This window comes from Trachypithecus francoisi, unplaced genomic scaffold, assembly GCF_009764315.1.
Source record: "Trachypithecus francoisi isolate TF-2019V2 unplaced genomic scaffold, Tfra_2.0 Lachesis_group12, whole genome shotgun sequence".
Taxonomy (NCBI): Eukaryota; Metazoa; Chordata; class Mammalia; order Primates; family Cercopithecidae; genus Trachypithecus; species Trachypithecus francoisi.
The window spans coordinates 80,790,911-80,803,346 of record NW_022681457.1 but is presented as its reverse complement, the minus strand read 5'-3'; the positions used below and the strand labels follow the sequence as shown (position 1 = coordinate 80,803,346).

The following is a 12,436-nucleotide window of genomic DNA, read 5'->3' as shown; positions in this document are numbered from 1 at the left end:
TCTCTGTCCCTTGGTTTTGGTTAGAGTTTGTGATTCTCACTCTGTGGTTAGATTCCTTAGTGGAGGCCAGGTGTGGTGGCTCACGCCTGTAGTCCTAGCCCTTTGTGGGGCTGAGGTGAGTGGATCACTTGAGGTCAGGAGCTCAAGACCAGCCTGGGCAACATGGTGAAACCCCAACTCTACTAAAAATATAAAATTAGCCGAGAGTGGTGGTGTGCACCTATAATCCCAGCTCCTTGGGAATCTGAGACAGGAGAATCACTTGAACCTGGGAGGCGGAGGTTGCAGTGAGCTGAGATTGTGCCACTGCACTCCAGCCTGGGCAACAGAGCAAGACTCTGTCTCCAAAAAAAAAAAAAAATTCTTGGTGGATAAAGTTGTAACCAGACCTGGATTAGAGCAGGCTGGTGTGTCCTTGTATTTTGGGAGGGACTCTTGCTTGCTTGACTTTGCATTTGGGAGGGGAACAATAGAGGAAGCTGTAGTGTCAGTTCCTGCAATCACTGGTTTTCTTCCCCTGTGCTGCAGAAATGTATCTTCTGTAAGAAGCGGAGGAAAAGAACTGCTGGCTGCTGTGTGCAGTGTTCTCATGGCCGCTGCCCAACTGCCTTCCATGTGAGCTGTGCCCAGGCTGCCGGTGTGATGATGCAGCCTGACGACTGGCCTTTTGTGGTCTTCATTACCTGCTTTCGGCACAAGATTCCTAATTTGGAGGTGAGAGAGGGTGCCATTCTAGAATCCTCTTGACATTTTTCATGATCATTTTCTCTGCATGTTTTCCATTTATTGTGTCAGGAACAATTTCCTCAAGCATTCTGCATTATGAAGAGTGCTAATGAGTTAAGAGATTGAGAGATGGCCCCTGTCCATCTCCACTCCCTCCCTTGTACTCCATAATCCAGTAACACCAAACTGCTTGTAGTTGATTCCTTTTGATTATCTCTTTACTTGTCTGCCTCTCCATCAGGATAAACTCCTTGAGGGTCCATATCTTATTACTGTGGGCATCCTTATTACTTAACCTAGTGTCCGGGACATGCAGAACCTCTGAAAATGTTGAGAACAAATGGGGAGGGCTCCCAAGAGTTAACCATGAATTGCCAGACAGTAGAGATTTCTGCGGTTCTCTGAATGGTAAAGATTAGAGAAAAAGTGACATGTAATGTTAGCTAGAGGAGCTACGAAGAGGATTGGGTAGAAGGTGGCATTTGAAGTGGGTCTTAAACAATAAGAAGGAATTGTGTGCAGAGACTGTTGTGTGCAGAGCTTCAGAAACAGAACGAGCAGGTCGTGGAAGAAGGACCATGAAAGACTGGTTATGGGAGTATGACAGTGTGTGGGAGTGTGATGCCTGAGAGGCGGACAACGGCAGAGGATGAAGGCCCTGCACTGCCACTCTCAGGACTCTGACCTCTCTTCACTGGATGAGGAGAACTTGTTGAATATTTTGATTCTGAACTATAGTTTTTGATAATCACTTAGGTGTTTGTTTGAAGAGAGGATTCAGAGTAAGAATTTGAGGCCAGAAAACCAGTTAGCCTAGGAGAGAGTGAGGTCTGAAATGGGAACACATAGGCAGGGCTTTGGGGTACATTTAACTTTGAGATCCCCCAACAGGTAGAATTGATAGGATTTGATGACCCTCGTGGGTTGAGAAGGGGAGAAGAGGAGGAAAGGGGGAGTGAATACTGAAGATGACTCAGGTTAATCCCTTGAGAGATGGGAAGGATGCTAATATGATGTTAGTAACTGCAATCAGGAACTGAGTTGAAGCAGTGTTGCTCTGCAAGGGAGAGAGGGAGGGATGAGAAAGAGGAAAGTAAATGCTAAGGTCGCTGAGCATTCTGGAGAGTAACTGTGAGGGTAAAGATTTGGCTATTAGCATTTAATAGCATAGTTAAATCTAGTTCCCATTAGAAACTGGGCTCTGGAGATTCCCAGTGGGAGGAGCAGGTAGCAGAGCATGAACCAGTGAAAGCAGCTGAGAAAGTGAAGCAAGCCAGTGGGAGGAAGGAGGGTCACATTCGACAGAGAAGGCAGGGCTGGTGTGGTGGTCACTAAGTACCACAAACTGGAGTGTCCCTGTGGGGTAGTCAGGTCAGATGCCAGACCGTAGTCAGGGAAGGCTCTGCCATGAGTGAGTTACAATCTAATAGAAGAGACGATCATACAGGTTTGACAACAATGTGGTAAATACATAATCAAAGGAAGAACGTGATAGACGGCCAGCCCAGAAGGATGAACTTTTCACTCTGCCATTTGGGATTGCAGAAAAGTCCTGGTTGGCTGACTGCATTCTTTTTCATAAAGATGTTGAACATGACAGGTGGTCAGGGGTATGGTTAGGACCTTAGGAAGATGGGAACATATTCTAGTGAGAATGAGACTCCGGAGTGTCTCAAGGGCCCTGCCATAGCCATCTCTGGTGCCCTCACCATGCCCTTCTCATTGTGAACTTGCCCTTGACGCAGGTAAAAACTTGAGGTACTACGAGTCACAGATATGATAGGGAAATAGGAGTTTTTTCATACATAGAATAATTATTTTATATGTAATATATAATATATAATATATATAATGAATATAATAATAATAATCATTAGTACCCCACATGCTTAAGCTGGCAGCTGTAGACTGCTGGTGCTATGAGGAAACTGGGGGTACTGATGAGTTAGTATTTCTTTCACTGATTTATTCTTCAAATATTTATTGAGCATTTACTATATGCCAGGCACAGTTTTAGGTGCCAGGACTATACCACTGAACAAGACAAAAAAGTCCTTGCCCTTCTGGTGCATACAGTATAGTTGAAGGATACATAGAAGCAAGTAAATACACAGTATAGCAGATGGTGAGAAGTGCAGGGATAAAAATTAAGTCAGATAAGGGGAATGGAAGATTAAGTAGTCAGGAATGACATCAATAAGTTGATACTGGGATGGGAGTCAGTGTGCAAGTAACTGGGGAATGGCATCTCAGGTAGAAGAACCAGCAGTGCCAAAGCCCTGGGTGGCAGCACATGTGGCATACTCATTCAGGGAACAGCAAGGGGGCCAGCATGGCTGGGGCAGAGTGCCTGGGCAGGCTAGCAGGCACACTTGGAAATGAGGCTGTCACATGCTTTGTGATCTTGTTTGCATCAAGGGCAAGTTCAGGATGAGAAGGGCATGGTGAGGGCACCAGAGATGGCAATGGCAGGGCCCTTGGAATGGGGGGCAGTTCGTCGTGTGTAGCTGGAGACATCTGGGCAACTTAAGTCTTTGTGCCCTAGCCCTGAGGGTAATGCCAATGCTAAGATGTGGTGCAGCTTTGCCTGGGGGCCCAGGCCTCAGGGCACCTGTTGAGTCTTTCCTTCCATACTTTGATGTGAGTTCTTGGCAAGATCAGAGAAGTCCTTGTTGTTGTTCAGAGGGTTCTGGATAAGACAATGTGGTATAAGGGCCAGTTGTGGACTAGCTAAATTTATGGAGGAGCTAAATTTATGGAGGAAAATGTGGTACTGGTCTCTTCCAGTGTCCTGGCTGGGATGGCGGGTATCTGGAAAGGCTTGTTTTAGCTCCCATCTCTTCTCTCCTTTTTACTTTTACTTTCCCATGTTTATCTTTCCCTGATAAGGAGGAACTAATTGATCTTGGTCTCCATATGCCAGGCCTGCCAACTCCACATGTGAGTAACCGAAGCCTCTGTTTTTTTCCAGCGTGCCAAGGGGGCCTTGCAAAGCATCACTGCAGGCCAGAAAGTCATTAGCAAGCATAAGAATGGGCGCTTCTACCAGTGTGAAGTGGTCAGGCTCACCACCGAGACCTTCTATGAAGTCAACTTTGATGATGGCTCCTTCAGCGACAATCTTTATCCTGAGGACATAGTGGTAATAACTGCACGGAGCTTCTCAGGCAGTTTGGAATGGGGGATGTTTCTAAGGTCTGGCTGGCAGACTGTGTGTGTGCCTGCTTCTTCTAGCCGGGCCCATGGTCCCATCACCTGGTCCTCAAACAGAACGAAGCATCTGTACCAGTCTTTCCTTGCAAACAAAACTGCATGCTGCCAGGGTACCCTATATTCCCTAGAAGTACCTAGGAATCAGTATTTCTGCAATTCCTTGAAACCTGCAACTGTTGGCTGTCTAAATTGTCCTTGCGGGCATTCTAGTGCAATAGGAGAGCCCCGGCTTTGGAATCAAATGTGCCAATACCAGCTTCATTGCCTAGTAGCTGTGTGATTTTAGGAGAATTATCCACCTCTCTTTTCTACCAGGCCCTCTTAGTAGAGGTATAGAATCTGCTTTTGTTTCTTCACAGTGGGCTTTAGGGCTAAGTAGAAACTGCCTGGAGACACCACTGGCCTGCTTATGTTAACACCTGAGACACGGTGGCCCCACATGGACCTAGTTCTAGGTCTGGCTTGGTATTGAGGACTTAGTTCAGGTTTCCCCTACCCCCACCTTGCATTTTCAGTTGGTAGACTAACCAAAGTAGAGAGGAATGAAACAATTTTTTCCTTTAACAAATCAGGTATTGTCCCATGTTTATACCACATTAGCCACTCAGTTGCTAAAAGCACATTCATAGTTATAAAGTAGACTTATAGAAAAGGGGACATTAGTAGTACTCATAGCAGTAGCATAGCTATCATTTATGTACATTTTATTTATTTTTTATTTTTTTGTTTTTTTTGAGACTGAGTCTCGTTCTGTCGCCCAGGCTGGAGTGCAGTGGCGCGATCTCAGCTCACTGCAAGCTCCGCCTCCCGGGTTCACGCCATTCTCCTGCCTCAGCCTCCCGAGTAGCTGGGACTACAGGCACCCACCACCACGCCTGGCTAACTTTTTGTATTTTTAGTAGAGACAGGGTTTCACCGTGTTAGCCAGGATGGTCTCAATCTCCTGACTTCGTGATCCGCCCGTCTCGGCCTCCCAAAGTGCTGGGATTACAGGTGTGAGCCATCGCACCCGGCCTATTTACATTTTATTTTTGAGACAGGGTTTCACTCTGACGCCCAGGCTGGAGTACAGTAGCACAATCTTAGCTCACTGCAGCCTCAACTTGCTGGATTCAGGTGATCCTCCCACCTCAGCCTCCCTGGTAGCTGGGACTACAGGCACGCACCACCACACCCTGCTAATTTTTAAATTTTTTGTAGAGATGGGCTTTTGCTGTGTTCCCCAGGCTGGTCTCGAACTCCTGGGCTCAAGTGATCTGCCCACCTTGGCCTCTCAAAGTGTTGGGATTACAGGCATGAGCCTCTGTGCCCGGCCTTATTTTTTTTTTTTGAGCGACCAGGTCTGTCACTTAGGCTGGAGTGCAGTGGCTGTATCATAGCTCACTGCAATCTCAAACTCCTGAACTCAAGTGATACTCCTGCTTCAGCTTCCCAGGTAGCTGGGACTACAGGCACATGCAACCATGCCTGGCTAATTTTTAAATTTTTTGTAGCGACAAGGGTCTTGCTTTGTTGCTCAGGCTGGTCTCGAACTCCCAGCTTGAAGCAATCCTCACATCTTGGGCCCCCAAACCACTGGGATTACAAGAGTTTAAGCCATCACACCTGGCCCTTGCTGTAATTTATTAAGCTGGTACAGTATGCCAGGGACTGTGCTAAGTGGTTATTTCAAGTATCTCTTTATCTTCTCATACCCACTCTGAGAAGTATGTGGTATTATCTCTAAGTTACAGTGGTTTCAGGACTCCATTTTCCACAAGTTAGAGACCCCAAAGAGCCTGTGTTTCTCTGGGTTATATCTAAAAGTATTTATTCTTATTAGAAGTTAAAGCAGATTGATTTAAAATAATCAATTTTTTTAGATTAAAAATAACTTTTCTAAAACAAAAGCAAAAGATTGCCATTTTCCTGCAAGTTTGCAAATCTCTTTAATGTCACTTTTTTTTTTTTTGAGACGGAGTCTCACTCTGTCGCCTAGGCTGGAGTACAATGGTACGATCTTGGCTCACTGCAAGCTCCACCTCCTGGGTTCACGGCATTCTCCTGCCTCAGCCTCCTGAGTAGCTGGGACTACAGGCACCCGCCACCGTGCCCGGCTAATTTTTTGTATTTTTAGTAGAGATGGGGTTTCACCGTGTTAGCCAGGATGGTCTCGATCTCCTGATCTCATGATCCTCCTGCCTTAGCCTCCCAAAGTTCTGGGATTACAGGCGTGAGCCACTGCGCCTGACCTTAATGTCACTTCTTGATTCAATCTATTGTGATATACTGTTTAGGTTAAAGTATAGGAAGAAAATTCAGCCTTGCACAGATATGTAATTGGAAAAAGGAGAAGTTTTTTTTGTTTTTGTGTTTTTAAGATAGGGTTTCACTCCCGTCACCCACGTTGGAGTGCAATGCAGCAATCTCAACTCACTGCAGCCTCCGCATACCCGGCTCAAGTGATCCTGCTGCCTCAGCCTCCCAAGTAGCTGGGACTATAGGCGCCTGTCACTGGCGCCCAGCTAATTTTTAAATTTTTTGTAGAGATAGGGTTTTGCCTTGTTGCCCAGGCTGGTCTCAAAACTCCAGGGCTCAAGCAGTCTGCCTACCTCGGACTCCCAAAGTGCTGGGATTACATCTGTGAGCCACCACACCCAGTCAGAGGAGGTAGGGTAATTGTGATTATTATTCTCTGACATCCACCAAAACTCAATGGAAGTAACAACTTTTTTGTTTGTTTGTTTTTTAAGAGATGATGTCTTGCTTTGTTGACCAAGCACTTCCTGAGTAGCTGGGACTACAGGCATGCCTGGCTATTTGTAGAAATTGGGTCTTGCCATCTTGCCCAGGGTAGTCTCAAACTCCTGGGCTCAAGCGATTCTCTTGCCTCAACCTCCCAAAGTGCTGGGATTACAGGTGTGAGCCACTGCTCCTGGTAGGTTCTTAAGTTAGTTGCAGTGTAGAATCTGAAAGGTCAGTGAACGTTTCATACTGTTAACACTAAAACCCATTGGTCTCTTCTGAATGGATCTTTCACCCATGCATCCTTTTATAACATCACACATTGGTCATTTAGAAAATATTGGTACACTGGCCTATGGATAGCCTCTAAATATTGTGAAATATTATTATACTTTTTTTTTTTTTTCCAGACAGAGTCTTGCTCTGTCGCCAGGCTGGAGTGCAGTGGTGCAATCTTGGCTCACTACAACCTCCACCTCCTGGGTTCAAGCGATTCTTCTGCCTCAGCCTCCCAAGCTGGGACTACGGATGTGCGCCACCACGCCCAACTAATTTTTGTATTTTTAGTAGAGATGGGGTTTCACCATGTTGTCCAGGCTGGACTCAATCTCTTGACCTCGTGATCTGCCTGCCTCGGCCTCCGAAAGTGCTGGGATTACAGGCGTGAGCCACCGCACCCGGCCATAAATATTTTAAAAATTACATTTGTTAGTATCACTAATAATAATATAAAAACTTGGAATTTTGGGAAGCTTCAAGCTCACAGTTGTGAATGCCGCTTCTCTGAAATGCTAATATTTGCTTGAAAGCCTGAATTTTATTATTGGCAACAGATACCGACTCTTGTTTTCCTTGGCATGACAGGCGTTCACTTAATTCATTTTCAAGAAGATGTCTGCCACATACCTAAGTCTGAAAAGCCATAGTTTGTCAGTCACTTTTTTTCTTTTTTAAAATTTTATTTCATAGAGTGTTTTAAAGACAGGGTACTGCTCTGTTGCGCAGCATCACTGCTGGAGTGCAGTGGCATAATCATGGCTCACTGCAGCCTTATCCTCCTGGGCTCAAGCAATCTTCAGCCTTCTGAGTAGCTGGGACTATAGGCGTGTGCCACCATACCTGGCTAATTTTTTGTTTTGTAGAGATGGGATCTCCCCTGTGTTGTCCAGGCTGGTCTTGAACTCCTGGGCTGATGCGAACCTCCTACCTCTGCCTCCCAAAGTGAGGGATTACAGGCATGAGCCACCGTGCCCGGCCCAGTAATTTTTTTCAGATAAAACTGGTATTCCATGAACAAAGCAGCTAGTGTAATTCACAACTCAAACAACACAGATATATTTCTTTGAGACAACCAAAAGTGTTTTATGAGGACTTAACACATGTACTCAATGATTAAGATTTAACAAAATTAATAATTTTTACTGCTTCATCAAGGGATATTGTTACATGCAATCGAGTTTTTGCTCTTTTCTCCTAAATTATGAGTGTACAGTGGTGAAAAATGCAGTAACAACTAGTAGAGCTTGGGGTCAGTGCCTTGATGTGCGCTCAGGTGCCAGCAGTTGTACTTATCCTAGGTAAATGACAACAGTGACAAAGGCTAATAGTTTAATATTATAAAAATAGTCATGTCTCACTTGCTCCCTGACAGTGTCTCAGGAACCCCTCAGAGGTTCACAGACCACATTTTCAGAAGTGCTGTTATAGGAGGTGGAACTGAATTGCAGAGAATTTAAGCAATTTATCAAATATCAAACATTTGAGTAGTTAAATCTTAGAACACCTCAGATATTGGGTGTAGGAGGCTATAGTTTATGCTTAAGTGTTAGATTGATACAGAATGTATTTACTGATTACCTATTCAATAAATGAATTGTCAGTAAGTAGGGAACTGTTTCCACTCAATAAATGAACGGTAGCGTGATTGTAAGAGCAGTTGTGAGCATCCACCTCCTTTTAGACTCACTGCCCTGCCCCTCTCTGATTTTTATTTTTTAAGCCATGTCCCTAGGGACCTTCTCTCAGGTATACCCATCAGACCTTTCATTCAGCCAATATGCTTGTGTGTTAACCTCGCCCCATATACCAAGCCCTATGCTAGGAATACCATGAGGACTTGGGGTACTTACCTGCTTCTGGAAGGAATAAAAGTTCTGAAGTACTTTGTCAGGTCCCATGGTAGGTGATCCTTTCTCATCTTTCTTGTTAAGAACATATTTCTTGGTTGGGCACAGTGGCTCATGCCTGTAATCCCACCACTTTGGCAAGCTGAGGCAGGCAGATCACCTGAGGTCAGGAGTTCGATACCAGGCTGGCCAACATGGTGAAGCCCTGTCTCTACTAAAAATACAAAAATTAGCCGGGCATGGTGGCATGTGCCTGTTGTCCCAGCTACTTGGGAGGCTGAGGCAGGAGGATTGCTAGAACCCAGGAGGCGGAGGTTGCAATGAGCCAAGATCAGGCCACTGCACTCCAGCCTGGGCGACAGAGCGAGACTTGATGAGAGCAAGACTCCATCGAGTCTCGCTCTGTCGCCCAGCCTGGAGTACAGTGGCGCAATCTCGGCTCACTGCAAGCTCCACCTCCTGGGTTCATGCCATTCTCCTGCCTCAGCCTCCTGAGTAGCTGGGACTGCAGGTGCCTGCCACCATGCCCGACTAATTTTTTGTGTTTTTAGTATAGACAGGGTTTCACCATGTTAGCCAGGATGGTCTATATCTCCTGAACTCGTTATCTGCCTGCCTCAGCCTCCCAAAGTGCTGGGATTAAGGCATGAGCCACCATGCCTGGCCAAGAAAAAAATATTTCTTATAGTTGAGTATGGTTCTAGTATTTCTTCATGGCAGAGCCCTGGAGAACCTCAGGGGAACAGTTGAGGGAATGTAAGAAGGACTCTTGATTCTGGCACTTAACTCCTGTGTTTACTAAGTTTATTATAGCTTGATTTTTTTTTTTTTTTTTTTTTTGGTCACCTAGAAGCAGGAGAGGGCAGAGATAGGGGCAGACTTTGACTTAGCAAGGTCTTTAACTGTTACATTTTTCAGCCCAGAGAGCTGCCTTGCTCTCTAAAACAGTTACTTTGTCCTGGTTACTCTTCCCTGAGTAGAGGACAGTTACCTTTGTGTGCAGGTGGACCTTCCTTTCACCCTCCTTCCTTCTGTTTCCTCAGAGCCAGGACTGTCTCCAGTTGGGTCCTCCTGCTGAAGGGGAAGTGGTCCAAGTGAGATGGACAGATGGCCAAGTCTATGGAGCCAAGTTTGTGGCCTCCCACCCTATCCAAATGTACCAGGTATCCATAGGTTCTACCTTTCTAGGGAGTAGGGGGTGCTTGATTAATTCTGTGCTTCCTGTTGGGCCAGAGGCAAGTCTTTGCTCTTAGGAGAGCTAATAGGTTGGTAACCCTTTCAGAGCTAGGGGTCTGTCCTGTGTGCAGTCTGCCAAATGTGAAGTAAGGTAGTCCTTATTTTAGTGTGCTAACTCCTTCCTTTGACTGTAGGAGACTGCCACTGTGCATGGGAACCAGGGAAAGAGTCAGGGATATCCTAGCCAAAAGGCCTTTGTTTCCTTGGTAGGTGGAATTTGAGGATGGTTCACAGCTTGTGGTTAAGAGAGATGATGTATACACACTGGATGAAGAGCTTCCCAAGAGAGTCAAATCTAGATTGGTGAGTATTTTCTGTGTGTCCCCAGTTCCTGTCTTGGAGGGAGGGAACAAGGCAAGGATGCATCCCTTTGTATTTTTCTTAGGGTAGCTGACATTTGGCTTGCTTATTCTTCTATAGTCAGTAGCCTCAGACATGCGCTTCAATGAGATTTTCACAGAGAAAGAGGTTAAGCAAGAAAAGAAACGGCAACGAGTTATCAACTCAAGATACCGGGAAGATTATATTGAGCCTGCACTATACCGGGCCATCATGGAGTAGGTGCTTCCAGGGTCCAAGGAATTCCCAGCCATCCAGGCAAGAGCACTCTGGGTTCCACAGCACAGCAGACATGGAACTCTGAAGTCTCTGAAAGTGAAGTTGTAAAAAGAAAAGGAATGAAATAACCGACCCATCATCCTCCCACCCACCCTCATTGCATTCCGCTGTAGTGAAAGGACAAGCCGTTTCTGGGCACGTGGCAGCAGTCGCTGATCTCCCAGCTACGGGGCTGAGCACTGGAATGCTGTGGCTGCACTGGCCCCAGTCCATAGAGGGGTCAACTGTGCTGGCTGGACTGGCTGCCCTGTTCCTGGCCTAGGACTTAGCTTCATAACTATCACCTGCACCTACTAGGCTGAGGTGCTGGTACTTGCCCCATCCCCTACTTTTGTATTTATATGTGTGTATGTGTGTGTGCGCGCGCGTGTGTGTGTGTGTATGTATGTTTGGTCTGGACCAGCTTCTGCCAGCCCCTGGCCTTTACTTTCTTCCTTGCCTATGCAGGGCAAACAAAATGTGAAATTCTGCCCTCAGCTGAGCTGAGTAAGGGCTCCTGGGGGTTGGCTGAAGATGGGTGTGGCATCTGTCCAGGCCTGGAACAGCCTCAAGACAGTGCTGGCAGAGCTGCAGTATTGAGATGCTAAGGAGCTGATGCCACCTCTTTGTCTTCCCCTGAAGGAGAACATGGGGATAACATGGGTGTGTGCCCACAACACTCTAGGTGCAGAGCCCCTGTGGCAAAGTATTAGAGGGTGTGGGTGGGGATTACCCTGAAGCGGGGATTTTAATGATGGAAGCAGGCAGAGCCTGGTGGGTGATTCTGTCAACAGAAAATTGCAATCATGCAGGGGCTTGTAGGGTTAGGATGAAAAAACTGGGGCCATTGGAGGCCCACTGTGGGTGGGAGGGAGCTGATTTTGGGGTGGGGGTGGGACTAGAGGGCAATACTGAAGGGGTTAAACAGGTTTTTGCTCCTCGAGAATTTGTTTGCCTGGGCCCAGGGTTGGAGGGCTTCACACCAATACCCTGTGTATACAAGAATCAGATTTATAATACTTCCCCTTTTTTGTTACGTATGAACACTATAAACCAAATTATTTTGAAAACTGGTGCATCACCTTGTCCTTAGCAATAAAATGTGTTGAGCAGAGGATTGGCTGTCTGCCCCAAGGAGCCCAAGTGGTCCACGTCAGGCTGGGGGTGTATCTAGAGTCAGACTCTGGAGCAGGGCTGTGTATTTTAAGACAAATCAGTAAGGCAGTCCCTAGGAAATTCCAGAGAGTGGGTCCTTTGCTTGTCAAGCTCTGTATTAGACCAAGTATGGTGGGTCATGGGAACAGGGACACATCTGGCTCTGAGCACCTCTGTTGTGCTTGCTCTGCCTTAGAGACAGGCAGGATGAGGTAACAGGAAGCACCGGACCAGTGAGTCCTCTCAACAGAGTTATCTCTCACTGCTGCCCTATTTGATACATCTTCGTTGAGCTGGCCTAAGTTCATGCCAGTATCTGTATTATATACACATTGGGAACCAGTGTGAAGAACGGGGTGCGTTTTAGGTGATTGAAAAGCAAGGGAGCCAACCTCCAGTGGGATCCTCAGATTGCTATCCGAGCTGTCTAGTTGGTGAGAAACTTCCCTTGAGGAAGATGCAATCTCCTTTGGCTGGTGGGTCCCTGAAGTCAAAGTGGAAAAGGATGGGGAACCATAGAACAGGGAGGGGGGCAATGAAAAGTTGCAGGACTTGGGCGCCCCGGAGCTGCACTGACTGGCCCTTGAACAGCCAGGCACTTCCTGAGGCATGGCCCTGTCCAGGTGCGGGAGAGGCTTGGGTCAACTCAGCTACTCTGG

At 46.5% G+C, this 12,436-nt stretch overlaps 1 protein-coding gene across 4 annotated transcripts in view; it reads left to right on the top strand.

Annotated features, from left to right (window-relative positions):
- Positions 1-11,733, top strand: part of KDM4A (lysine demethylase 4A) — a 57,944-nt gene extending 46,211 nt beyond the window's left edge. For 2 of the 4 annotated variants that reach the window (XM_033226748.1, XM_033226749.1), the window contains 5 exons: positions 529-714; positions 3,698-3,868; positions 9,833-9,952; positions 10,236-10,328; positions 10,446-11,733. In XM_033226748.1, coding sequence (XP_033082639.1) covers positions 529-714; positions 3,698-3,868; positions 9,833-9,952; positions 10,236-10,328; positions 10,446-10,586 — 711 coding nt within the window. In that variant the 3' untranslated portion in view covers positions 10,587-11,733. The remainder of the gene's footprint in view (positions 1-528; positions 715-3,697; positions 3,869-9,832; positions 9,953-10,235; positions 10,329-10,445) is intronic. The other 2 variants (XM_033226746.1, XM_033226747.1) reach the window with 1 other exon arrangement.
- Positions 11,734-12,436: the final 703 nt, after the last annotated feature.